The sequence below is a fragment of the Cavia porcellus genome, unplaced genomic scaffold (assembly GCF_034190915.1).
Source record: "Cavia porcellus strain 051 isolate PalLab524CR breed Dunkin Hartley unplaced genomic scaffold, mCavPor4.1 scaffold_5, whole genome shotgun sequence".
Taxonomy (NCBI): domain Eukaryota; kingdom Metazoa; phylum Chordata; class Mammalia; order Rodentia; family Caviidae; genus Cavia; species Cavia porcellus.
Genome location: NW_026947488.1, coordinates 36,578,586 through 36,605,454, shown reverse-complemented (window position 1 = coordinate 36,605,454; position 26,869 = coordinate 36,578,586). Strand labels below are relative to the sequence as shown.

At 49.9% G+C, this 26,869-nt stretch overlaps 2 protein-coding genes and 1 non-coding gene across 9 annotated transcripts; 1 reads left to right on the top strand and 2 right to left on the bottom strand.

Moving 5' to 3' along the window:
- Positions 1-232: 232 nt before the first annotated feature.
- Snx5 (sorting nexin 5) lies at positions 233-15,972 on the bottom strand. Of its 4 annotated transcripts, none has more exons than XM_063248647.1 (13): positions 15,873-15,972; positions 8,012-8,116; positions 7,416-7,526; positions 6,736-6,857; positions 5,612-5,735; positions 5,072-5,167; positions 4,280-4,385; positions 4,125-4,200; positions 3,803-3,842; positions 3,632-3,718; positions 2,904-3,063; positions 1,635-1,720; positions 233-728 (listed from the first exon to the last, which is right to left on the bottom strand). In XM_063248647.1, the coding sequence occupies exons 4-13, from the start codon at positions 6,807-6,809 to the stop codon at positions 678-680; spliced, it is 900 nt and encodes a 299-aa protein (XP_063104717.1). In that variant the 5' UTR covers positions 6,810-6,857; positions 7,416-7,526; positions 8,012-8,116; positions 15,873-15,972; the 3' UTR covers positions 233-677. The 4 variants fall into 4 exon arrangements, with proteins under 4 accessions (XP_063104717.1, XP_063104719.1, XP_063104716.1 ...); XM_063248649.1 differs by having other exon boundaries at positions 6,736-6,898; positions 15,806-15,948; XM_063248646.1 differs by having other exon boundaries at positions 15,806-15,948.
- On the bottom strand, positions 11,803-12,001 carry LOC111753492 (small nucleolar RNA SNORD17). Its single transcript, XR_002788281.1, has one exon. It is a non-coding gene; the product is annotated as a small nucleolar RNA SNORD17 (small nucleolar RNA).
- On the top strand, positions 15,783-24,346 carry Mgme1 (mitochondrial genome maintenance exonuclease 1). 4 transcript variants are annotated; one of them, XM_013159815.2, is made up of 5 exons: positions 15,783-15,959; positions 16,274-17,289; positions 21,024-21,243; positions 22,877-23,009; positions 23,464-24,346. In XM_013159815.2, the coding sequence occupies exons 2-5, from the start codon at positions 16,785-16,787 to the stop codon at positions 23,674-23,676; spliced, it is 1,071 nt and encodes a 356-aa protein (XP_013015269.1). In that variant the 5' UTR covers positions 15,783-15,959; positions 16,274-16,784; the 3' UTR covers positions 23,677-24,346. The 4 variants fall into 4 exon arrangements, with proteins under 4 accessions (XP_013015269.1, XP_013015271.1, XP_003476429.1 ...); XM_013159817.2 differs by having other exon boundaries at positions 15,784-15,959; positions 16,723-17,289; XM_013159816.2 differs by lacking the exon at positions 15,783-15,959 and adding an exon at positions 15,970-16,221 and having other exon boundaries at positions 16,723-17,289.
- Positions 24,347-26,869: the final 2,523 nt, after the last annotated feature.

Sequence of the window (26,869 nt, the reverse complement as noted above, 5' to 3'; positions counted from 1 at the left end):
AGGATTGGTCAACAGCTTTTAAAGATAGCACCATTAGAAGGGGCTGGAGGTTTAGCTATAGCATCTGCCTTGCAAGCAGGCAGTTGTGAGTTCGATCCCCGGTACCGAGGAAAAAGAAAAAAAAAAAAAAAAAAAAAAAAAAAAGATAGCACCATTAGAATGACGATGAAGGCCACCTGAAACCATGTTTCTGGACACATTCAACCTTGCTGTCACAAAACCACTCAGCAGCAGCAGGATTTCTTGTTTTATTTTACACTGTATAAAAAAACAGCAGCCCAGACACACAGTTCCCGCCACCAGGGAGGGCTCTCCCTCCGGCCATCTCCACCATGAAGCCGACTGGTGGGTGTGGGAAGCACCTCCTGCAGCATGGACTCGACTGGGGCATGCGGGCTGGGGACTGCACCTGTGCGCCCACAGCTCCCCACCTCCTGGGGGACAGGAGAGTCCAGTGTTTGGGGGCTGCCACACCGAGGTATTAATGTAGGAGGAAACATTAGTCATATCCAAGTAGCATGCAATAAAAATGTTTGAACCAACATGGTTAAGTGTTAAAAGATTTTTAGAAATCAGAGTATTTATTCACATAATTGGAGGCTAAAGTCAAAGCTAATGCTCTACAGCAGTGACAGAAGTGCAACTCTCCTCCCCCGAGGCAGGCAAGGGCCAAGTGGTCAGTTGCTCTTGAACAAGTCGATGCAGCTCTGCAGGAGAGAGACGTTGTTCTGGAAAGGAAACCACACCACAGTCAAGGCAGCTCCTGCGGGTACCTAAGAACCACCAGGGTTCATCCCACAGTAAGACACGCAAGCACTCAACAGGTATGGGAGAAGGGAGCCTCTGCCTCAGAGGTGCACACTGTGTAGCTGCCCTGGCCCCAGTTCCATGCCCAGGACTGGCAGGCCCAAGCCACGGGTGCCACGATCAATAAAAATCCTAATGACTGTAAAAGTCATCACCCAGCTCTTTCTATAGACATCTCTTTGGCAAATGAGAAAGGGACATGTTAGGAACACATGCGAATTCCAATTAATGCCCCATCCCTTCCATAAGGTGATGCCCTGCAACTCCACAGGGCTGACCTAAGAAATCTAAGGAAGAGCTAGCTTCCCATGCCCTGCCCAAGACCACGTCTCACCAAGCCACAGGCAGGCACTGCCTGCTCCATGGCAGGGGACACTGGGAGCTTGGCTGAGTTAGAGGCCACCCTGGACAGTGCCCCGAGGGCTGTAGACTGTAGCACCTCAAGACCCCAGTGGATCTGCCAGGCCCAGCAGAGGCCACTCCCTCATTCCTATGCTGGACCAAGCTGCATAGGCAAAACACAGGCTTGGCTTCCTCTAAAACCAGAGAGTGGTGCTGGAAGACAACCGCAAGAGAGGGTTCTCCTAAAGCAGCAGCGTTCCAGGACAGCCAGGGCGCAGAGGAGCCTGCAGATACAACCTCTGGCAGGCTCATTTGCTCTGTGGCCTGCAAGGACCCTCACTGCAGGGGCCAGGGCCTCCCAAGAACACTCCTCCAGAGGCACTTTAGGATCAGGGGTTCAGCTTGCAGTAGCTGAGTCACCACTGAACACACTGCAGGGTACCAAGCACGAGGCTGGCGCCCCCACCACCTGCAGCAACGCTTACTCTTGCATGCTTGATTTCCAGCTCTGACATCTCGATCAGATTCTTCCTAAATGCAGCCACTCTCTTCCGTTTGAAGTTCACCAGTTCTACAGAAAGAAGTGCAGTGTTTACCAAGCCAAGCTCACAGAGCCAGACCATCCTGGCAGCACTGGGGATGGAGCCCAGAGCCTCACATGGCAGACAAACACCCTTCCTGGAGCAACCCCTCAGCCCATTTTATCTGAGACAGGGCGTCATGAAGTTGCCAGGCTGGCATTGAGCTTGCTGGGGTCCTCCTGCCTCACAGCTCCTGAGCAGCTGTGACTCCAGCCATCATCATTCCCACAACAGACCCGCAAAGTCCTCTTGCTCAGTTTTTAATGAACTGGGGCAGGCACAGATGTGTTAGGGTCACCGTGATCTGAAGCAGCACAGACCACTCAGCAAGTACCCAGGAGGATCTGTGCCCACAACCTCACTGGCACTCATAAAGGAGCAGACATGAGACCTCACGCTGTGCTCTGTAGGTAGTCAGCACCTGCAGATGCTAAGGACTCACTTTTTTAAATGTAAGGAAGGAAATTGTGAGAACTGCTGGCTTTCCTGGGTGGCTGGGTTTGCTTCAGATCCAACCCGTACAGGCCAGCGTGGGGGGTGCCTAGCAGTAACCTCGGCACTCTGGGAGGCTGAGGCAGTGGGATCAGAAATCTGAGCCCAGCTTACACAACTTAATGACTCAGTGAGACCTTTACTGCAGGGAGCAGCTGTTTCCAGCAGGGAGTGGGTCAAGGAGCAGGAAGGGCAGCTTGTAGGTGGCCTGGGGGGCGGGGGGTACCTTCTACACGCAGGGAAGCTGGACACCCCACTTCACAAGGAGGGCCACATGCCACACCACCTAGTCATGTCTAAGCATAAGGAAACAGACTGCCAAGTCCAGGGACCGCCTATTTGTGAGAGATGATCTTTGGGACAGTCACCATGGCCAAGGTACACAGCAAACACTGTTCCAGGGCAAAGAAGGCCCTCATATGGAGGCTCAGGCAGGATGTGGGATGGAAGGTCACGCATACAGCCAAATCCTGTGCAGCCCCAAAAAGCCAGGCATGTGCTCATCAATAGGCCTGTGAAGGCAAGGGTGTGCAAGTGACAAAGACTGGGGCAGATGTTGATGACTAGTGCCCGGCAGCAGCCACATGTATGTCCGCACTTGTGTACAACTGGTCCCTCTCTGAAAGCCTGGAACGATGCCCACATTGAACACAAAAGGCCCCAAGAGTGGCTGTGCTCAACCTTCCTTCGCGGACTCTGAGAGCTGCTCAAACTTCTGACAGCACTGCTGCTGGTGCGCCTCAGCGGTCTTCACATCACGGCTCTTTAGTCGGGCCTTGTCCAGGGCTTTGTTCGAGTTCTCGTAGTCAATGAGGGCTTTGGTTCGCCTGTATAGGAGGTCCTGGGAGGAAAGGTCAGGGACAGCATAAAACCTCTGGACAACACAGGAGCCCCTCACCTCCTTCCAAGTCAGTCTAGAGGTTCATAGAAGCAGAAGCAGTGCACAGCCAGTATCTCAGAGCTGTCCAGAGATTTCATACAGCTCAGATGAAAAAGTCCAGAATGAAGGCAAAACACTAAACTACTGCTGGGGGAGTCGGGGGGACAAAGCTGCCATATCAACCCTGCTTCAGGGACCCCACACTGTGGTCCCCTTGCCTCTGACAGGGAAGCAGGAGTTCCCACAGCACTAACAGCAGGCAGTTACGACGTGACACGGACTGTGCAATCTCCAGTATGTTCAATACTGAGAACTGCTGAAGCTCACCGACATTATGATCTCAACTTTTACATACATGCAAAAAATATTAAACTCTTATCCTGTCAAACTAGAGAAAGTACCATAAATCCTTGGTCTAAATCCTAAATCTCCTGGATGACAGCAAGTAGCATGCACAAAGCCTGCTCCAACTGTGGGAAGAAGCGCAGCCGGAGGACACGAGGCGAGGATGCCTGCCCAGCCCGCTCACCTTGGCCGCCTCAATGTTGAGCATGTAGTACCGGAGCAGCTCCGTCAGCTTCAGGTCTTCGTCTGACGACACGCGACCCTCCACTTTCTGGTTAAGTAATGGAGCAGTCACTATCAAGGCAGATGTCTACAAACTATTAAATCTGTATCATCAAGGACACAAAAATCTTACCCGAAGTTTTTCAAATAGCTCAGCAACCTTCAATAGGTACCTGAAAATGTACACAAGACAAAGCTGCCATTTAAAGTCCTGCAAAGTGATGTGATATGACCTTATCAATACACTTACATGTGACTGTCTCCTACTGGAAATACTCATGACAAAGCCCTTCAAGAAACTAGGGCACCACCAAGCCAAACAGCAAGAGCCAACTGCCTGAGGATGTGAGCTGGAATCCTCCCCAAGGTGCTCCAGATTGCTCAACTGCCGACAGGACACCCACTGTTTCTACACTGTCCCTTACCCACTGGTAACGAGCTTGTCGAACACTCACTTCTTGATGACGGTGGGCTCCTCCAGGGCCAGGCTCTGCAGGCAGGCTGCTGTGTGGATGTAGTCATCGGCGACACCTGCAGAGACAGGCACGGCCCTCTGCAGAGAGGGGCACGAGTGTGGCAGGGCCCAGGGCCGTGCAGGGTAGGCACTTACTTTTGTGTGCCCTGGTCATCTTGTCGGCTTTGCCACAGGAGTCCTTGATCCTGTTGTAATAGTTCACCAGGAAGTTCTTCTCCTGCTCGAAGAAGTCATCCACTTCCTGAGGGGAGGAAAGAAGAAATAAGCAGAACCTCAACACGTAAGCATGTGTCTGGAGACTTCTACATCTGAAGGTACTGCCTGACACCCGGGCCCAGCACTGCCCACAAGGACATGAGAACTGTGACATTTCCCTGACCCATCAGATACACATGTGCAAGCACCATACTGTTTCTCTAGTGTGAGGAGCTGGAAGATGCTATGCATATAAAATATAGGTAAGACAGGCTATGATCCGAGTTCACTGAAGAGAAAGATCTGCTGTTCTAGTACAGTTCAGACAACTCAACACAGATGTCTTATGCTCTGGGTGACTGAGCTGGGGGAGGCAACCCCAATGCATGCACCATTACTGTCCTGATTGTTGCCCAGTTCAGCCAGCCTTGAAGAGGACAAGGCTGTTCTGGGGAGGTGACAGCCATTGGCGGGGACAGCCTGTGCTGCTACAGCTGGGCAGCCCCTGAAGCCTTGGATGTAGGGCAGGCCAGGCAGGGGTGCTGTGTGGAGGCAGGTGAGCACCTTGAAGCTGAACAAGGGTACTGTAACCACTCCTCTAAGCCTGGGTCATGGTTGTGCCCCATAACCAAGAGAACCTAGTCTGAAAGGTTGCCAACCACATCACAAGGACCCTTAAGACCACATTCCCCAAGATGGAGAACTTCCCCACCGAAAGCCCCCTCCCTGTACCTTAACTCCAGAAAAGAGAACCTCGTCGGCACTCTTCACCACGCTCTTGAAAAACCCACCAAACACCTCTTTGGTGTTCTTCCGCCTGACGCTGAGCTACAAAAGAAGGAAATCCCAAAAGATGAGTTATCCTTCATGGTCTCCTGGGGCTCCCATGCTGGCCCCCCAGCATCCCCAACATTGTTCTGATAACACAGGGGCACCAGCCTCACCAGGCCAGGATGGGTAGGGCCTCCCAGAGCCCAAGTGCAGCCGCGCGGGTACCAGGTGTTTGGCTTCTTGGTCCATGGAGCCACCACCGTGCTGCTTTAGCACACATTGCCTACCAGGCTCCCAGTGGCAGGAGACACTGAAGAAACGCCCATGTCAGGGCTCACCTCACACAACTCAACCAACTCTGACAACAAAGTTTTCAGTTGCCCTGGGTAGGCTCAAACTTGCAGTCCTCCTGTGTCAGCTGCACTGACAGGCATATGTCACCTCACCGGCCTACCTACATACTTTAACTCAAAGGACCAGATAAGAAATCCAGTGCCTTACATCCTGGTCGTACTCCAGGAACACGTGGAAGTTGCGGTCTTTACTGAGGACAGGGTGAGAGGACAGCCGCTGCAGGAAGACCTCATGGGAGGACACGGTCTTCTTAAAGACAGCAAGGTACTCCCTGCAAAGACACACGGCACCCGCTGGCATGCTCCCTCATCCCCCACCATGGGGCTGCTCTGCTGTCACGGTGGAAACAGGACCACAGTGACAGTGGCGCAGCACCCTGATCCCGCTTGGGAATCCAGTCGGGTACTGAAGACAGAGGGACCCAGTGTGGAGGAGTGATGTGGTTCGGGCCTGGCTGGACAGGCAGGAGCTACAGGGAGCTTCTGAGCTAAGAGCAGGGGGCAGGAAAACCCAGGCCTGAAGCTCACCTCACACCTGCTGAGTAAAAGACTCAGAATACAGGATTTTCCTACCTTTCATACATTTAAAAGTTTTGTCTATGGTTTCAGAGTTCACATTTGATTTGTCAGACTTTTGCTTTAAAGCCAAATACTAGTTTTAAAGAACATCTTGAGAATGCAAGCCTACAACTATGACAAAGAATCCATTTTTGCTCAAAAATGACCACCCATTCAGATGATCTGTCTAGGACCCCTCCTAGGCACCATCAGAGCTGCTATGTGGAAGGGCCCAGCAGCACTCTCTGCACGCAGTTTCACTCATAGGTCTAATAACCAGACTTCAAGGGTAAATAATCTTGGTATCAGCAGCCTGAAAATGTATAAAGAACCCGGTGTGATGCTACATACTTGCAACCCCAGAACCGAGGAGGCTGCCATGAGTTTGAGGCCAGACTGGGATACATACTGGCAGAAAGCCACTGCCTCAAAACAAAACAACAAAAACTGCATTGTTTCTTTCTGCATTGTTCAGGCCCCACCCTAACAGGTACCACCTTTCAGGAGGCAAAAGCAGCCTGTACCAGGTTAGTGATCGCCGAGGAGCAGGCAACTAAGTTACCTGGACACACTAAAAAATCCAACAGCTGGGGCTATGGCTCAGCTGCACAAGTGCCTGTCCGGCAACTGGGAGGTCATGAGTTTGATCCCCAACACAGCCTTGCTGCTGCTCCTCCCGCACCGCGCCCAATGCTACCCGGTGAGTGCACTCACGCCTCCAACTCCTGCTTCATCTTGGCGAATTCCTCTTTGGTCATGGACCCTTCCCCCTCTCCCAGCTTCTGCATCTTCTCACGAGGGCTGTCAAAGTCTGGCTTCGTAGGAGCGGGAGGGATCTGCAGCAGGAATGGGGACCATGAGCATATCGCTGTCCACCCTGCTGGACAAAGGCCGTGCTCAGCTACACCTGGGGGCAAAACATCTTTTCCCAACACCTCGACAGAGTTAGATGCCAGCATCTGAAGGAATCTCTTTCTAATCCCAGAGGGTCATCAAGAGTGTCATTTAGAACAAAAGCTACTTTTCTACACAGGCGTCAAGCACTGATTTTGTTTCACAACTTGTGTTATTAAGAAACCAGCATCTGGCAGGTTTCTGCTCTCCCCGAAGCTTGGGACGTACCTGCTCCTCATCCAAGCCCCATTCCTGCAAGCAAGGGCTGACTGATAGCCCTGTGGCACCAGGGAAATCTCAATGCACACCCTCAACAACACTAAGGCTTCCTAGAAACCAATCCTATTGAAGTCAGAGAAAAGAGAAAAACCAAACCAAAAGGTAGCCAAGATCTGAACCCCAAGGCTGCCAGCCCTCTCACAGCACGCAGCATGACCTGAGCCCCACGCACTGCTCTCTGCACTTTCACTTTACCCATGGGCTTTGTTTCCCTTACTCACAATAAGCCCAGCGTAGTCTGGCGTTTCAATGAGGGTGTCGTGCAGCCACACAAAGTCTTCATGTTGCCTCGTGACAGAAAACTCTGGACTCTGAAACGTGGGCAGTGTGGTCTGCAGAGACAAGGAAGCTGCTGACTGATATGTAGCACCTTATGGGGTGCCCTAGACAGCACTGTGGCAAAATTCTGCTGAAAACATCTCAGTCAGAGCCCTTCGAGGACAAAGCACCCAGTACTTGGGAGGCTGAGGCAGGAGGATCACTGTGAGTTTGAGGACAGCCTGAGCTACAAAGAGAATTCAAGAATAGCTTGAACTGCATAGCAAGGCTGTGTCTCAAAAAAGAGCACTACTACTGCATCTCTCCACCAAGAATGTTAGCAGCCAATACTCAGAACTGACTGTTAAGGATGCAGTCTTTTTAACATGAAGTCTCTCTTCTAAAACTTGCCATGAACATCCAACTGAAGGGACAATATACCAATAAAAGAAAAAAATTCCAGCAAGTTAGAATCTATGGGTTGGGTGAGAACTACACCACTGCCCCAGCGCAGCAGCAGCCTGTGCTCACAAGGGACTGAACCCCCACCCTCGCTTACCTTGGTGTGCACTGTGAACTTGACCTTGTCTCGCTCACTTAGTGCATCAGGTATGTCGATCTGCAGCGAAGGGTCGACATTTAGGTCCACAGATACAGATCGCAGCTGAAACAGAATTTCAGTTATTAGCCTGATTCACTTTAGTCCCCAAAGCACCTTTCAAATAAACAAGGTGGCCCCTGAGAAGCAGTGCATAGCTAGATCACTTAGGGTGAAGTCCCACAGAGATGTATCTACATTGGAGGGAAGCGTGTTCTTCAGCCTGAGTGTCTGAAACAATCCTGTCACCTGAACAAAGCCACTGTGTAATCCTAGCGGGAGGCCCAGCTCAGGAGAAATGCATTTACTCACAGGCCTGCCAAGCACTAAGGTTTACCTACGTGGGAATAAATGCTTGACTTCTCCCACAAACCCTCAAGTATGCAAATATTCAGAAGTGTTCATCACACTACGCAAAGATGTTTTTTCTAGTACTGAGGATTGAACCACACTACCAGCCCTTCTTTAAATTTTTAGTTTTAAGACAAGGTCTCACTGAATTGTTGTCAAACTTGTGTGGTCCTCATGTCTCAGCCTCCTACACTGGAGTTATGGGGACACTCGAGGATCTGAAAGACTCCAGAGCCCAGGAAAACCTCCCCAGGAACATGCAGAACTGCCTGGTAGGCTGGACAGATAAATGAACCTGTCAGTATTCAGACTGCTCCCAATTGCTGAGACGTCAAGACAGAAAGGGCTAAACACAATGCCCTCTGCAGAGGGAAGCACTGGTGGGAGCCCCACCCCTCTGTGAGCTAGAAGTTCAGAGGGAAAACCATGGGACTCTACTTTTCTCAATTTAAACACTTTTCTTCAGAGTAACACAAGCAGCACAGGAAAACATGACTGAATGGTTCTCCGGCTCAGTTTAAAACCAGGTGAGGGCCTGAAGCCAGCTGGCCAGGGTGCGGCTTCCCCATTCCTCTTTCTGTTCCCATTGCTGAGGTGAAGTTGCACAGACCACTAACAGAGACTTAGACATATTCTTCTCTTTCTCTCTGGGCACCCTTCAAAGCACTTCCCTTTTCTTTGAACACTGTGATGTCAACATATTTTTCTCCAAATTATAAAAAATACACTAGCCATAGCCCTTGGATAGCTTTCAACAGAACACTGATTGTAGTACCCATTACTAATGAGATCATGATAAATCAATTCCAATCCCCAAACCTCAGCCCAGGTGCCTTTTCCTCCCAGTGCCTTTGTAACAACAGGTACAAGCCACTGCGCTTTGGTTTATGGCTCACATAGTCCTGACACCTCTGCACAAAAATAAAGCTTGATGGCTGGGGGTGGTGGTACATGCTTGCAGTCCCAGCACTGGGGAGGCTAAGGCAGATCACCAGAGTTCAAGGCCAGTCTGGACTACATCTGAGACCCTCAAAAAAAAAAAAAAAGGGACACTTCATTGTATCACATGTGACCCTGGCTCTCATGGAGTCCTGATAAAAACTTCTTTCTTCCTGAGAAATAAAAACCAACACAGATGCAACGTGACCATGCCAGGCACCGGAAGCCTGGTGACACCACCTATCCTGTGCTCTCAGGGGCGGGAGGCCAACTGCAGAGCCAGCCAGATGGAGTGGGGAGGAGATGTGCTTCCTGGAGGGCAGCCAGACGAAGAGCTTGAACTCTCTGGATTCACTTCCTCAGGAAGTCACAGCCCTGACCTCCACCTCAGTATGCAAGCAGTTCCACTCTGCTGACTATGAGAGTGAACACAAAATTCGGGGTCCAGAACCTAAAGAGGATACAATCAAGTAAATAAATGGAGTTCATTCTGGTACCACAGTTAAGGCTGCGGTGCTGCTTGTCTAGGGTGCATGAGGCCTGGGGCTTGATCCCTAACACCAAATATACAAAAAAGTTTTTTTTTTTTAAAAAAACAGAAGTTAACTAAAAGGGTCAGGGATTTAGCTCAGTGGCTCAAGCACTTGTCTGGTAAGTGCAAAGTCATCAGTTCAATCCCAGGTACCAAAAACCAAAGGTTTTTTTTTTTTTTTTTTTTGAAAACTGCCCCTCTGGCAGCATCTGTGGCCCAGCACTGGATGTGACAGCCTCTAGTGTCACACAATCAATCAGCATGGCAGCCACAGGACTGGGACCACAAACGAGATCTACACCATGTTTACAGGGAAGAGACTCAGCAGCAGCCTAGGTGTCATGAATGGACGAAGGCATGAAGACAATGGGGCCCGCACAATGCAACAAAGGGTGGAATCACATCATCTGCAGGAAGCAAAAGCCAGCAGGTTAGGTGAAACAGACCAGACTGGGAAAGATGAGTAGGGCATGTTTCTCTGCTGCGTGGAATCTAAGAAGATAACATGGGGGTGGGGGTGGGGAGATTCACCAAGGGTTGTCTGGGATGGGTGGGGGAGCTGAGCAGAATGCACACACACAGCAAACACCATGCAGAACTCCAACAGTACTTGTAAAATAATTAAGCACTAACAGAACATTAAAAATAAACCAAGAGTATGTTCTCACAGGTTACTGGCAAAGTTCCCCAGGTGACCACGGGCACCCTCCAGCACCAAGTTGAAAGACCCAGATAGGACAGCAAGCCCCCATGAAGAGCCCAAGTTTAAGGCCAGCTTAGACTACTTAAGATCTCGTGGGGGGGGGGGACACTATGAAATGCTTAGTTGCTGGATCAGTATGTGAACCCTCCCTTGGCAGAACCGAGGGTGAGCCCCTGGTTCAGCGTTCCTCCTTATGCTCAGTCAAGGAAACCACGATCCTCTCACCCTGTTCTGCAGTACAGTCCTTGACAAAGAAGTCACCAGGCTCCAGAGGCACTGTCTTGCTCCTCTTGCTCAGAGTGGGCCACTACTCAGCTCTGCTGCCAACCCAGACCCCTGACTGTCCTGCCTGAGTGGCCACTATTAATCTAAGCCAGCAGGGAAGGATCACCTCAGTTCCGGTCCTCCTGTCTCTCTCATCCTGCCCAAGTCTGCAGAGAATCATGGAATTTGGTTGATATCTGACTCCTGCAGACTTCCTTAAGAGATCCCCACAGCCCACACCCCGTGTCTCAGACTGCTTTCTCACTGCAGGAAAAATAGAGGAGTGTAGTGCTGCTGCGCTTAGAAAGCCTGGATCCAGCTGGTTTGGGGAAGAGGCAGTGCACTTCCAGTCCAGCATCAGGCAACAGCTGAAGATACCTGTTGGCCTCAGCTGCTGCTGCTACTGACCCGGGCCAGCACCTACTCTGTGCCCAAATCTCACTTGATTCTGTTCATTGGCTAACCAGACAACACAGAAGCCAAGATTGCAATTCGGAACCCAGACACTGGCCTAGCCTGGTGCCACACACCTGCAAGGACAAAAGCAAGCTCCAAATAACCTGTTCCTAGACTATGGCTGGACTGTCAGCTCTTTGCACACAGTTCTGTAAATCCCAACACTGGGGAGGCTATGGCAGGAGGATCTCCAGGAGCTCGAGGCCAGCTTCAAGTACACATACACACACACAAAAAGCTAAAATGTTTTAGTACCGTCTATGAATATTGCTGTTTTTCCCACCACTTAGTCTCCTGACACCTTGCTGTGGCAATGGTACATGAGAAGTGCACCCAGCTCCAGCAGGTCACTGGGTCTCATCCCTGCCCTCACTGGCTATATCTTCCTATAACCAAGGCTACCTGTGTCCTCAGAGTTACCAGTGCAAGGCTCTGACCTCAGACCACTAACAGGCAACAACCATGGAAGAGGCACAAGCTCAACAGAAAGCACAAGGGCCACAGCAAGTGATCAGATTCCACCACTCATCTTCGTGCTGCCTCCGTCCACCCTCCCACAGCCCCCTGCACCACGCACCTGCAGCAGAACGCTGCAGGCCGCAAGGCACTGGGGGCCGCAGAGCCCTGAGTCCCTAGAACAGGAACGGGGCTTGAAGAAGGTAGTGGGGTGCACTCAGCGAATGGATAAACTGAATCATCACTTCACAAAGCTGTGAGCCCTGCAAAAGACCTTGTGTTACTGCATTAAATAACTCACTCATGTCAAGAGAATCACTTGATTATCAGGTGTCAACAATTTCCACATCAGTTTGCAAAGCTGCACCATCTCTAAGGTTCTCCTAACTCAGAAATCCTAATGGAAAACCAGCAGAAGGCTACAGAAAACACCAACCACTAAAAGGGAAAAACCTTGTCACCAGCCAGTAGGGCCCCAGGGGCAGCCTGACCCAGTCCTGGGGTTACCTGGCTGCACCTGCAGGTATTCTGCAATGTCAGGCCTGGAGGGCAGGAGGCTGCTGTCACAGGGAGAGGCTGGGAATGTTGCCGAACACCTACTGGCCTAGGGCCACTTCCCCAAGACTGTGGGAGCAACAGCAGTGCCCAAGTTGCAAACGCCTAGCTTAAACTAAGGGTGATCAGTCACGAGGTGTTGAGCAAGCAGGCAGATCCAGAAAATTCTCTAGGAGCCTGTTGCCCACTGCTTCCTGTAATCAGAAAGACTGAGCACATCTTGACCTGATAAGCAGTCGCAAACATGGACCAAGGACAGTGTGTGCAATCACTCATCCAGAACTAAGTGTGGGTAGATGCGATAAGCTGAACTTCCTGAATATAAAGAAAAGAGAAGTCACATGAATGTGCTGAAAAAATCTGCAAACTTCACAACTGGTTAAGTATGGAGCAGCACTGGGCAAAGTGCAGGACGACCCTGAACAAACTGCAGGCCCCTCCTGTTCCAGCACCTGGAAGACTACGCCCAAGAACCATGGAGGCAAGCAGTGGAGACTACACCTGCCCAAACCCACAGAACCCACTGAAGAGAGTTCAGACCAAGAGATTCGGTCAAGGCTCCCAAGAGGAAAGGCACATTCACAATCTGAGAAGCCTGGGGCTTTTCAGAATCACAACTCGGGGGTCAGATCTCACACCCACCAGTGCCCCTGGTGCCACCCTCCAGACCTCCAAGGTACTCAGGGACCATGTGTGAAAGGGAGGCATCTAAACTCAGTCAGTACACAGCTCTTTTTTTGGCCTGGAGAATCTAGAAGGTGAACACAACTGGAGTAGGGCAATTTACTTTTATGAAAGGTTTGTTCTTTCTGCATAATCCCCAATTTCCTCCTACCTGCTAAAATTTCCAAACATCTGAGAACTCCCCTCCAGGCAGTGTGAGGGGTGGGCAGCACCGTTTCCTCAGCTCCCACACTGGTTGGGCCAAAACCCTGGTCTTTTCAAGGGGTGCAGTGAATTAAGAGCACAATTAACCATGTAATTTTCCCGCTGAACCCTGCTATTCAAAGAAGGCCACAAACCAACACTTTCAGCTAGAACACATGTGAAAACCGGTATTGTGGCAAGCTGTGTGATGCATGAGGCTGAGGCAGGAGTGAGGCTTTGTCTCAAAACACAGACAAAAACAACAAAAATGTGTTATCTAAGCACCAGACACAGCTCAAAACTCCCTTCTGGTTCTTGCTTAAGTCTGCCAAATGAGTACCCTATTAGTGTTCAAAATTTTCAAGGATTACATTCCCTATTATTTTAACCCCAGGAAAAATTCCAGACCAAATGATCAGAATATATGATAATCAAGGAAAAACAAACAAAAATTGTAAACACCTCAGTTCGCCACTAAAATGTATTATGCTGAAAGTCTGCTCTAGATGGCTTCCGGGTCACTATCTCACAGGGCCACAAACCACAAACTCCGCTTAACTCGTGCCCATCACTGCCCAGCACCAATCTGCACAGGCCAGGCAGCAAAACGAAGGCATGCTAGGTTCTTCCCTCACCTCCTTCCTATAGCTAAAAAAAGGAGAAAACAGGACTGTGTAATTTTTTTCTTAATAGGAAAGCCAGGAGGCAGTGATACAGTTATCACTCCTCCAGCCCTGCAAGACTAAGATAGTAGGTAACTGTATTTATTTATTTATTTTTTAAGGTAACTGTTTTTAAAACACCACTCTCACCTATCTAATAAGGTGGGATGCTGGGCACTCAGTCCTGACACTGACCAAGAAAACAAAAAGGAAAGACACTGTACCAGGAGGAAAAAACAAAACACAAATGACTTCCAAACTTTCTATCCAGTACAGTTTAGGGAGAATAAGTTTTCATGTTCTCATTTTGTTCAACCAAAAATACAATCTCCCAATTTTTTTTAATGGTAGCAAAGTTTATTAAAGGTACAAAAATTCTATTAAATGTAAGAATCAGGCTCTGTGAAATAAGTTGGGCCAAGCACAATTAGGAAAAGAAGCATGCCTCACAGCGTAGGTGGCTGCCCTGCAAGAGGGAACACAGTGGCCTCTCGATGTTTTTTTTTTGTTTTTTGAGACAGTCTTGCTCTGTGATTCAGGCTGGCCTCAAACTCATTCATGGCAATCCCATCTCAGTCTTCTGAGCGCTGGGGTTGCAGGCATACACCACCACATACAGCCAGATCAACTTTCAAAGGAATAAACATCTGATCAAAACCCTCCCAGTGCACAGCTTTTACTCCTTTCCTGGTGGCACAATCCATTGGCCTAGCGCACAGCTTTGGAATTTGCTTTCTAAATGATTGCTTCATACAAAGATACCTCTAAAGTCAGTTTTCAACATGATTCTGGATTCTTAAACTTGACAGCACCGTGTTTTCAGATTTCCTTTAAGGATGATTCTGTGTATAAGACTCTGGCTTCACAACCTGTGTGCAACGCTAAGCTAGTGGCTCAAATTCCAAGAAGCTGTAAAAATGAAGACACCCCCGTAACTTGACAACAGTAACCTTAGCTTATTGTACCAGTAATAAGCTCAAAATACAGGCTGCTTCTCTGGATATTACACAGAACTTAAAAATAAAGGCGAGAGCCCAGCATGGTGGCACACGCATTCGGGAGGCTGAGGCAGGATTGCCACGTGCTGGAGGGCAGCCTGGACTACACAAGGAAAGCCTACCTATCTCAAAATGCCAAATCGGCTAAAAAAAAAAATCACACAATTCCCACAAGGATACACTTAGTATTTTACTGAGTCGTAAGCAACACGCTACAGATGTGTAACTTGATGGAATTTCCCCAGCCCATGCTTGGGTCCAAAGCAGCCTTTTCCAAAGGATACCGAGAGAGCATTTAGAGACAACAAAATCATCGCCTATCTTGCATATTAAAATAGGGTTCAGGCTCATCTTCCAATTACCAGAGACCGAAAGAGGCTTCACTATGTAGTTTAGACTGGTTCTGAACTCATGACGATCCTCTGGTCTCACCCTACTGAGTGGCAGGACCAAGGCTATACACTACCACGCTCGACCCGAGCCTGGCCAGAGGTCTGCTGGGCATCAGGCTCGGGCGGGGACCACCGGAAGGTCCCGCGAGCCCGGCCCCTCCCCAGTGGGAAGATCGGGAGTCCCTGTCTGTCGCCGGAGTGGCACCCCGGGAGCAGGACGCGGAGTGGGCGCCCGGAGTCGCGGGGCCTGCCTTCCCTCACCTTGCCGCGGTCTTCCTCCGGCGGCTGCAGGGACTCGGGAACCGCGGCCATGGCGACACAGGCCTCGAGCAGAGGCCGCCTGGCTGTGCGAGGAAATGAGAGGCTGGGCCGCCGCCGCCCGAGAGCCTCCCGGGGGCGGCCGCGGCCCCGCCTCCGCCGGCCTCCCTGCCCGACGGCGGCTGGCTGCTTAGCGGTCAGCCACCGTCCCAGAAGCCCCGTGAACAGGCGAGCGACACGCCACGTGCTCCTCTAGAGCGGCCTCGCTCGTTCCCGCTGCCATCCATCTTGGAGCCGGGCAAAAAAGCAACGCAGGGCCTACCCTCGCTCCGCACCACGCGAGAAGCACCGACCGAAGGACCACGACGGGGAACTGCTACGACACTCACTGTAACGGCATGGGTGCCTCAAGGAAGAGAACGCGCTAGGGCGCGGTGGGAATTTATGGCTCAACCCGACTCCAATATGGCGATCAGGTGTGACGTACACAATCTCGCGAGAACTAAGGCGCGCGATTTGGAGGACCCGCGCCTCCGCTTCAGGGGCGGGATACCCACGGATCTCAAATACATGCAGACCTGGCGTAAGGGGGCGGGCGTAGCGCCTCAGTGCATGCTGGGGCCGTTTCCCTGCGGCGGGACCTGACGCCGGCGAGCTAAAGCGCGGGAATGATAAAAGTGCGGATTGCGGGGGCTCTTGGCAGTCCGCTGAGTTAAACCCAACGTAGTGACCTCCCAGGTAGTTCTGCCCCTGTGGTAACCATACAGTCTTGGTTCTTCCCAATTCCCAGCTCCCGCCAGAGGGAAACCGTTGGCGCGCTGACCCGGGCATGTCCGCACCTGCAAGGAATTGGGGACGCGGTTGTGGCCGCACCGAGACACCTTGATCCACGTCTGCAATGAGCTCACTAGCAGACCTGCCTCGAGGGCGTGAGGAGGGAATGAGGGTGCCCTTGCAGATGTGTCCCCGAGGACTCGGCGTCGGGGGCGTCGCTGTGCCGGGCCCGGCCTCCCTTTCCTTCGGATTGAAGATCGGAGCGCCTTGCCTGGCTCCCTCCCACCTGTTGTCATTGAATAAGTGGCGACCCTTCTGGAGTCACTTGGGAAGCAGCTTTCTCCCAGTGTACCCAGAAATTATCTTGGGTACAGTTCCGGTAGCAAGATTGTTCCAGTGCAGCTTCGGTGGCTCAAATACAGTGTGTCTGTACCTTACGCTGTTTTTCTCTTCATATTTTAATAGAAATCCAAACTAAAAGGCACGCGACGTTGCAAACAGACTAGAGAGGTGGAAGAGAGCTGAAGATGAAGGCATTTCAGACCATTTTCAGACAGCTCAGGAGTGTCGAGGGGTTTTCTATAGAACCAGCCCACCTTGCCGGTTTCTCCACTTCCTCCTATTCATGCGGCCCGAAGAAGAAAAAGCCTTACGAAGAAGTGGACCAGGCCAGATACTCTCGGTTAGTAAAATCCGTCTTGACCTCCCGAGGCCCGGTCCGGACTCCAGAATCGCTGCTGGAAGAAGATGCTTTACTCTACGGACCTGTGAGTAAGGCCAAACTCCCAGCGCAGGAGGAGACCCAAGCTCCCGGGAAATGGTTTCCCATCTTCAATCCAGAGCGAAACCAGAGTCCAAACACGAGGGAGCCTTCAGTGCCTTTGAAACTCCCTCTGCAGAGGAATGCCTTGCCCAGCGTGACCCGGATCCTGCAGCGGACGATGACTGCAGCCCAGATTTTCCACCTGGAGAGGTGGAGACAGCGAATGATTCTGCAGCTGGGAGAAGACGGCTTTACAGAATACACTTCAAGTAATTCTCTTAACTCTGGTTCTCTGGCCTCTGTACTTTGTAGAATATAGAGCATTAGTGACAAATGAGGCTCCTTAGAAAAGCTTTACTAGAAAGGAACTACACTACTTTCAAATAATTAGCATTAGCTAGTGCTTCTTGTGTATGAGCTCAGTTTGTAGGACAATCCCAGGAAGCATAGGTGTATTATCTTTATTTTACTGATGCAAATGAAGCAGGTCAAGGGATCCGACTAAATATGTAGAATGCATTTGTTTTGTAAACTACAAGCAATATCAGAGTTGCTTGTTTTTCTTGATGGAAGTCAGTTGCTTGCTGGCAGGGTTCTGGTTGTTTGGTAAGCATTCTGTTCAAAATAGAGGAAATGCCCACTTGCTAGTTCTACTTATCAATGTGAACTAATGGTGAGTTTAAAAATCTGGACACCAAGCAAGAACACCAGTGATGTGTTGCATCTTGGTCAGCTGGCCTAGTCAGGTGCTCTTGTTTAAGAACTGAGAGGTAGGGGCTGGGGATTTAGCTCAGCAGTATAAGCACCTGCCTTGCAAGCAGGCAGTCCTGAGTTCAATTCCCAGTACCGATAAAAAGGAAAAACACCAAAAAAAAAAAAAAAAAAAAAAGATATAAGAACTGAGAGGTAATAAACTTTAACCATTAAGTTCTACCCCAGACAAACAAGAAGAATAGCTTCCTTAAAGCATACTCCAGTCAGAACCAGGCTGTTGACCCAGGTCAATTAGCTGGTCCGTGGGGATAACGTAAGTGTCTCTGACACTTGCTTTCTCAAGAGCATTGCCCTGCTAGAACACAACCACTTTTGTTTTAAGAGGCATGTACGTGTACTTGTCTTCAGGCATGTTAGAAAAAACAGAGCACGATGGCACACCTGTGCAATTCTCCCAGCATTCTGGGAGGCTGAAGCAGGAGGATCACAAGTTTGATCCTAACCAAGAGATACAGCTGTTGCTCCATATAAAGCCCCAGATTCAACCCCCAATCCTGAAAAAAGAAAAGAAACAGTGTAAGTGTGTTAACCCATTGATTTGCTAACACACTATGTAGTCACTTACATTTCAAAGGAAATTAACTCTGGGTGGCACTAGGTTGTGGTCAAGGCCCTTGCCCCTTGAAACATTTCTGCGGTGAGGGTTGAGGACAGTTTTTGGGGGCTGCTGCTTAGTATGGTTAGTTGGTGATGACTGCCAAACTGTTTTGCTCTCTGAGCACGTAGCATACAAATCTGTTAGTGGCATCATCAGTTCAGTTCTTTATTTGTGCCACTAAAATTTAGAATTGATGCTTTCCTCACAAGGAGTTCGTTTTCCTTAGGCCAGGACTATAGCGGCTTTCCAGAACCCTGAAATGACTGATAAGGAGCTAGAGGTAAAAACCTCCTAGTCATAGGAAGTCCAGAGTCTGTAGCTCTGGGCAGAGTAAGGCAGGTGGCTGAGCCCTTGACACTGGAGGGGATGCTGAGTGTGGTGGCACACACCCGTTATCTCCGCACTCAGGAGGCTGAGGTAGGAGGATCACTGTAGGTTTGAGGTCAGCCTGGCTATGTAGTTCAGAGCCAACGTGCACTACATAACAAGACCCAAAACCAAAAAAGTAAAAGGCACAGGAGGGGAGTTTCAGTTTGGAATGTGGATGGGACCCTGTAGGGACTTTCCTGTGGTTAGCTTTGTTAGCACCCTGCTGTGAGTCTCTTGAGCTCCCTGTAAACCTGAAGCAGGAGCAAGTTACCTGTTTCACAGGGGGAACCATGCATAGATCAGGCGCAGGACAGAGGGTGGGAGGAAGGAGAAAGGGGTGGCACCAGGTGCCACGGGGGAGGGGGCGGGAGCAGTGACGGCTCCGAGTGGCATAAGTATTGATCATGGTGGAAAGGGCTGAAATTTGTTTTTTAATTTTTATTTTTCAGTGTTTATTTTTTAAAATCAGTCACCATGCCAGGCATAATAGTGCACACCTGTCACCCCTCCAGGCAGGCTGGCCTTGGCTCCATGGTGAGCTCCGGTCTCTAACCCCCACCGCACACACAGTGCCAGCCAGGCCTCTTGCCAATTCAGCATCAAGATGTGGAGGGAGCATGATTTTTTTTAAACGCAGTCGCATTGAGAATTGAAAACATCTCATTTCTTTTAATTTTTTGGCTGAGTACTCTAACCTGATCCTATTTGTAATAAGTCTTCTTGGGTCATGTTTTATTTTCATAAATGAAAGCATATTTAATATCCTGAGCCTAAAACCTAGATTCCTGTGTTTGCAGCCACTATGTGAAGCATGTGGCCAGGGTCAGATGGGCTTGGGAATGAATCATCTCTGCCAGGCTGGTTGTTTTTTGGGGGTGTGGTACCAAGTGCTGGCACTGAGAAGCCCCAGCTGTTCCCATTTCCAGCAGGTTTGGTTCATCTTTGGGGTCACTGAGCCGATAGATGCATGCTCCAGTTTTCTTTAGATGTTAATTCTGTGAGTCGTAAGCTTCCTCGGGCCTTTCATGTAGCATCCTTTCACGGAGCCAAGTGTGGAGCAGAATTTAGCTCCAATAGAGCTTGGTTTCCCCAGAGCGGTTCCGTGTTTTTGCAGGCTGTGGAACTGACTTCTCAGAGCCCATGGACTGCTCCTTGCAGGTGGGATGTGGCCCTTGGGTTTCCCCCCTGGGCGAGACTGCTGCCCTCTTCTCCACTGCCATCCCCCGTCACCCACGTGTGTCCTGATCTGCTTCCCTGGGGAGCTTGAGTTGAACACTCGCTGCGGAGGCTGGGGTGCCAGTACAGCTTTTGCTTCGAGCATATTGACAGCAGCAGCAGGGCCACCAGGGCTTTGTTCCTAGGGGTTTGATCCTTGCTTGAAAGTGAACACTCCAGAAGCATTGCGGCCCTGCATAGGTCCCCTTCCCTTCTTTCTGTGGCTCTTCTCCTTACCACCAGGCCAGTGACTACACAGTACTTCTTGCACTTAGTAAGCCTGTTTGTGTCTCTTAGCCTGGAAACCTGAGGAGAATTAACCAGGGTGCAGCAGCTGCCTCAGATTTTACCAGGACACTGCGTCCCCTCTCCTTCCAGATCCCCCACAGCTCCTCATTTTTATGTATGTGTGACTTGATTTTTTTTTTTTTTTTGGTACCAGGAACTGAACTCATGACTTCCTGCTTGCCAGGCAGGCATTTGTGCCCCCCTCCCCATGACTTGATTTTTACATCTCACGGTCACTAATCCTATTAACTGAAGGATTCCATCGATTAATTACATTCATATGTAAAAAGAACTAGAGAGAGGCAAACCTAAATCTCTAATGATTATTTCAGAAAGCTATTTAACCTATGAAATTAGATGTTCACAGATAATGGATGCACTCCTCTCATTCCTCGATCTGCAGTTTAGGTTGGGCCTAATTCCATGAGAAATAACTTTCTTTTAATGTGTTTCATTTGTAAACTACTCTGATTCCTTTGGTTTTTGAAAATGCATTCTTAGTTTTCATAAGCTAAAATTTGATGTTTCAAGGCTTGCCGTTTAAAAGGTAAGTTTCTGTGACTTTTTTTTTTGTCTTTTGTCTTTTTATCGGTACCGGGGATCGAACTCACAACTGCCTGCTTGCAAGGCAGGCGCTTATGCCACTGAGCTAAATCCCCAGCCCCCCTATGTCTTTTTTTAAACTTAGTATCAGAGATTTTTCTGAGCATTAGGATTTTAGCACAAATTTTTGTTTTCCTTTTCTGGTTTTCTTTCTAGACCTCTTTCAACAAGGGAGACGCTTCCATGAGGCCGTGGAAAGCCTACTCTCCGGCCGGGGGAGCGGAAACAAGGGGGATGAAAGTCTGCTGGGCTGCGGCTACGTCAGGAGTGTGCAGCACCTCCTCAAAGATGTGTGCGGCGTGCGAGCTCTGGAGAGCGCCGTGCAGCACCATGCCCTGAACTACGCGGGGCTGCTGGACTGCGTTGCTGAGTACCGGTGAGTGGCAGGGAGCCATTCTCTGGCAAGAGAGATTCTTTTCCTCTCGATCCAGGTACTATACATAGCCTCTGCCTCTTGAAAGTCAGACAAGGCTGGATATAGAGGTGGCACACACCAGAATTCCAGCATTCTGTGAGGCTGAGGCAGGAAGGTGGCAAGTTTGAGCCCAGACTGGACAAGTAAATAACACAGCACGACTCTGGCTCAAAATGTAAAAAATAAGTTTAACCTATACCTACATGAGAAGTGGAAGACTGAGTGTTGGGCAGGAGGGCAGATGCAGTATTTAGAGCCATATTGTCCTGGTCAGTCAGCGTTCCACATCTGCATGGGTTCCACTGTCCCTGGATTGGCCTGGTTTCCAGCTGATCTCCTTCCCCCAAAGTTAGATATCAGCTCTAAGCGCCAGTTAGAGTCCAGCATTGTTTCCTGCTTCTCAGAATTCTATTTTTGTTTATCTTTTTCCCTAATTTTTCTTTTTCTTTTTTTTTTTTCCTTATTTTTTGGTACCCGTAATTGAACTCAGGACCTTTTGTTTGCCAGGCATGCACTGTGCCACCGAGGTCTATTTTTGGCCCTCTTTCTGTGTCTTGTTTTCCTGAGACTATACCATGATCCTTTGGCCCTGAAAGTTGCCTCGTCCTGGCTTCCAGGCAGCTGCTGTGGGATAGGAGTTCAGCCTCTCTGCTGCCGGCTGCATTTTGTTTTGTTTTGTTTTTTTCGAGGCACGGTCTCTCTGTGTAGTTCAGACTGGCCCTGGACTCAATGTGTGGCTTAGGCTGGCCTGGAACTCCTGGCAATCCTCCTGCCCCAGCCTCCTGAGTGTTGGGATTACAGGCTCGAGCCACCGTGGCCAACCTTGCTGCTCCTTTTAGACTGTTGCCATATTATCACCAGATTCCCAGGGAGACCAACCAGCAGGGACCTCTTCCCACACAGCACAGAGAGCCCTGACAGGCTAGGGCAACACACCCGTGTCCACCTGGTGCTTTGTTAAACTCAGTGGCAGGGATGCACCCAGCCATGCGTAGGCCCTCAGGTTCCATCTCTAGCACCATAGAAACCAAGGGCAGCAGACTGGGGTCTAGAACTGTGGTGCACGTGACAGTTGTGTGGCGTTGCAACCTGGTCTCTGAGAAGAGTCCCACATGTCCAGAAATATGACAGCTATTTCTGGCTCCCTGTAGACTCCCGAGAGAGGCCCAGTCAGTCCCTTCCACCTGCAGCCTATAGGGTGTCCCCAACATCAGATGCTTTGCACACAGGTTATAAAACTTGCCCACAGCACTGCTGTCTGGTTTCTGTTCTTTGAGCCAGAGCAGCACGTATACCTGTAGTTCTAGCACTCTGGAAGGCTAACGCAGGAGGATCACCAGTTCAAGCCCATCCTGGACAACTTGGTGATTTAGTGAGACCCTGTCTCATAAAGTGAAAAATGGGCTGTGGATGTCACGCTGTGAAGGCCCTAGGTTCAATCCCCAGTACCAGAAGTTTTTTTGAAAAAGAGGGTGGGGACAGAAAGCAGAGACTGGAAGCCACATTGTGGGGTGTGGGCGGGGACCGCATGAGACTGGAAGATTCTGGCCTGAGCCCACCTCAAGGTCCCTCTCTCTTCTCTCGTCTCCCACAGGGGCGAGCTGTGCGTCATTGACTGGAAGACATCCGAGAAGCCAAAACCCTCCCTACGGGACACCTACGACAACCCGCTGCAGGTGGCGGCCTACGTGGGTGCCCTGAACTATGACGCCAACTACAGCTTTCAGGTGAGGCTGCGCTCGGCCACGTGGCCCTCAATGCCAGGCTGTAGCCTCTGGCCCAGGAAGCGCCATTTCTTTCTCCCAGGCTCCTCTCCTGCTCCTCTTGCTCGTGGCCCACACTTCAGTGTCCCGCCTATCATCTGGGTGTCCCGAGTCTTGGGTGTGGTCTTTATTTCGTTATGGCTTTTTGCGTAGGATCTCTGTATGGAGCTCAGACTGGTCTGGGGCTCCCCCTAGTAGCCCAGGCTGGCCTTGAACTCGGTGATCCCCCTACGTCAGCCACCTGAGTGGGATCATAGACACACACTATGATGCTCAGAACCGTGTGCAGTCTTTAGCCAGCACCTCGGGGGTAGCTGTTCCTGTCGTTAGGAGACACTCGTGGAGGTGGCGTGGTCCTGAAGTCACAGACCTCAGCTCTCAGCTAATGGGATCCTTGCTACTGCCCGTCTCTGCACAGGTGCAGTGTGGCCTGATTGCCGTGGCCTACAAGGATGGTTCCCCTGCGCACGCCCACTTCCTGGACCCGGAGCTCTGCTCCCACTACTGGGCCAAGTGGCTGCTGCGCCTGGAGGAATACTCGAAGAAAGACAAGAGCCCAGCTGGCCAGGAGCTGGGTGCAGGTGCAGATCTCCCTGCAGGGACCAACGGGTCACCACCTCCCGCCTGCTGAAAGCTGAGCGGCCACATCAGCAGAAGCAGGAGGTTCCTTTGTTGAACTGTGCTACTGCCGACAAGACTAGGAGAGGCCAGATGCGTCCAGATTTCAGGAGCTGGACATCAGCCTGGATACCAGTGCTGCCACCCTCACGACTCTTGACCCGATGGAGGGTAGGCAGCAGGCGCAGGTGCCTCCCAGGACCCCTCAGGACTTCTCTGCCTTTATCACAGTGCCCAAAGTTCAAGAGAAGATGGGAGGGCTGAGGGCCACACTAGCCAGCCACCACCCCATGCCTCCCTACAGCGTGTCATATAGACCCCTGTGTTTCTGTTAGGGAAATAAGCTCTTCTTTGTTTTGCTTTGCTTTGTTTTTTGAGGCAGAGTCTGGCTGTGTAATTCAAGCTGGACCTGAACGAACTCTACAGCCCAGGCTGGCCTCAAACCCCCTCGGTGATACTCCTGCCTCAGCCTTCCGAGTGCTGAGCTGTGTTCCTGTGTCTGCCCTGGGAGAAGCGCTGCTATCCAGTTCGGGCACTGGCAGTGTCCCATGGCACAGCCGTGCCCCTGGCATGGAGATGCTCACCATGTGGGTTCAGTGGCTGTTTCTGAACAGAGCAGGAAACTTACTGTTTGGGGGAGTCTTCAGCTGTGGGAACACTAATAAAGCCAGTCTTGTTTCCGAGTCTGCTAGGCATTAATTACAAGCTGCCCCGTGCTTGAGAAGGTTCTAAGTGCTGCAGCGGCCCACGTCCACCATGTGAGAGCTGTCAGTCACTGCCTCCCAGCCATTTATAAAAAGGCCAGGCGTGGTGGCATACCTGTCATACTAGCACTTGGGAGGCTTGGGCAGGAGGATCACTGGGTTCAAAGCAAGCCTGGGCTACACAGTTCAGGACCAGCCTAAACTTTATAGCAAGACCCTAACTGAGAAAAAAAAGAAATTTTAGTTATGGGGAGCTGTGTGGAGGCTCCCCCATGCCCTTGTAGATGTGGCTTGGAGTCTGGTTGATTTTGGTACTGGGAACCAAACTCGGGGGCCTTACACTTGCCAGGCAGAGTCTGCTCCACTGAGCTACATCCCCAGCCTACGAGTCTGGTTTTAAGGCAGACTACTGGCTCCCAAATCTGTGACTCCCAATGTCCACACACTTCACTTTTGGTGGTGGTGGTGGTGGCTACACAGTAAGACTTGGTCTCACTGTGTAGCCCTGGCTGGCTTTGAAGTGGGTAATCCTCCTGCCTCTCAGCCTCCCAAGTGCTAGATGACAGGCATGTGCCACCACGCCCTGTTACTTCTGTTCATTTTTACTGATTCCTAACAAAGACTGATGCCTTTTCCCCCCTTAAGATCTGGTCTCTCCTCCAAGCCCTTGGCTGTGAGGACCTGAAAACCTGAGCCCTGGAAAGGTGGCTGGGCTCAGGGGGGCTGGCGCTGTGTTGACAGGGAAACCTGCACCTGTGGCCCTGAGAAACATGGGTTCCTGTTTAACTTGTGAGCATTCAGCCAAGGAAGGAGACATCTGGTCATAACCTACACTGGTCAGGTGGGCAAAGCGGGGCAGAGGGAACTGGGAGTGTTACAGACACCAGTTTCAAGCTGACCCCAGAGAAGAACACTTATTGGCTGATCAGTTGCTAAGTAAAACAGAACCAACTCTTCTTCAACCCCAGAGGCCTGACGTCAAGCAGAAATGTGTTGCTGCTGCTGGACTCCAATCTGCTAAGCCTAGAGAGTTAGACCATTGAGCTGAGTGTGGTGGTGCACGCCTGTCATCCTAGCACTCGGGAAGCTGAGGGAGGAGGCTCACTAAGTTTAAGGCTACATTGTGAGACCCTTTCTCAAAAAACTAAAAGTTTAATGGAAAACATATAAAGAACTCAAGGGGAAAAAAAAAAATCAATCCTCCCAGATTTTAAAATCCAATCCAAAGATGAGCATCTATGATGAATACACACTTCTCAGATAAATACCAGCAGCAAATAAATGCGAAAAAACGTTCAACATCACCGGCCATTCAAGAGAACACTGAGATTTTCTCTCACCCCAGAAAGAATGGCAACTATCAAGAAATCAGTAACAAGTGCTGAAGGCGCTGTGGGGAAAAAGGAACCCTTTTTCACTGCTGGTGGAAATACAGACTGTACAATCACTGTGGAAATCAGTGTGGAGGTTCCTCAACAAACTAGGTTTGGAGGTCCCATTTAACCCAGCTATTCCCCTTCTGGGTATCTTCCTAGAAAAAAAACATCATACCACAGTAATATATGTGCACATATGTTTATAGCAGCAGAATTTGTAATAGCTGGATCTTGAAAATGCCCACTGACTGAGGAATGGATAAAAAGTTGTAATACTTTTTTTTCTTTTGTCTTTTTCCTTTTCATTCGTACCTGGGATCGAACTCACGACTGCCTGCTTGCAAGGCAGACACTTATGCCGCTGAGCTAAATCCTCAGCCCCAAGTTGTAATATTTTATGTAATGGAATGTTACATAGCCATAAAGAATGATAAATGGGATTTACAGGTAAATGGATGCACCTTGAGATCATACTCATTAGCAAACTATGTAAACATTGTCTCAGTATGAGAAGCTGAAAGTAACAACATGTCTATGTATATAAAAAAGTTAAGATACATTACCGATTTTTCTGAGTTCACTGAAGAAAAGCATGTGTGCCACTGTTGTTCAGACAATTGGATGCAGATGTCTTTTGCCCTGGATGAATGATTTGGGGATGACAGTGTACAGTGTATGTACCACTGTTGCACCCTGACTGATATGCTTTGAAATTTTATTGTTTTTTTCTTTTATCTTTGAATAAAATATATTTGAAAAAAATAAGATAGTCATACCACTGATTTCCGAGTTCACTGAAGAGGAGTTGTGCTGATATTGGTCGGACAATTGTAAGCAAATGTCTGTGCTGTGAGTGAATTTTTTGGGGATGACAATGTGCAATATATGCACTGTTGTTGCCTTTGATTGATGTGGTTTGAAATTTTTAGTTGTTTTGTTTTTTCTGATACCAAGGATCGAACTCAACCTTGTACTTACCAGGCAAGTGCTTTTTGCCAATGAGCTATATCCCCGGTCTGTTGTATTTTTTCTTCTTTTCCTTGAAATAAAATGGATTTGAAAAATTAAATAGTAAGTTTATTTTGAGACAATCTGTCATTGAGTTCCCAAGGGTGAGGGCCAAGAT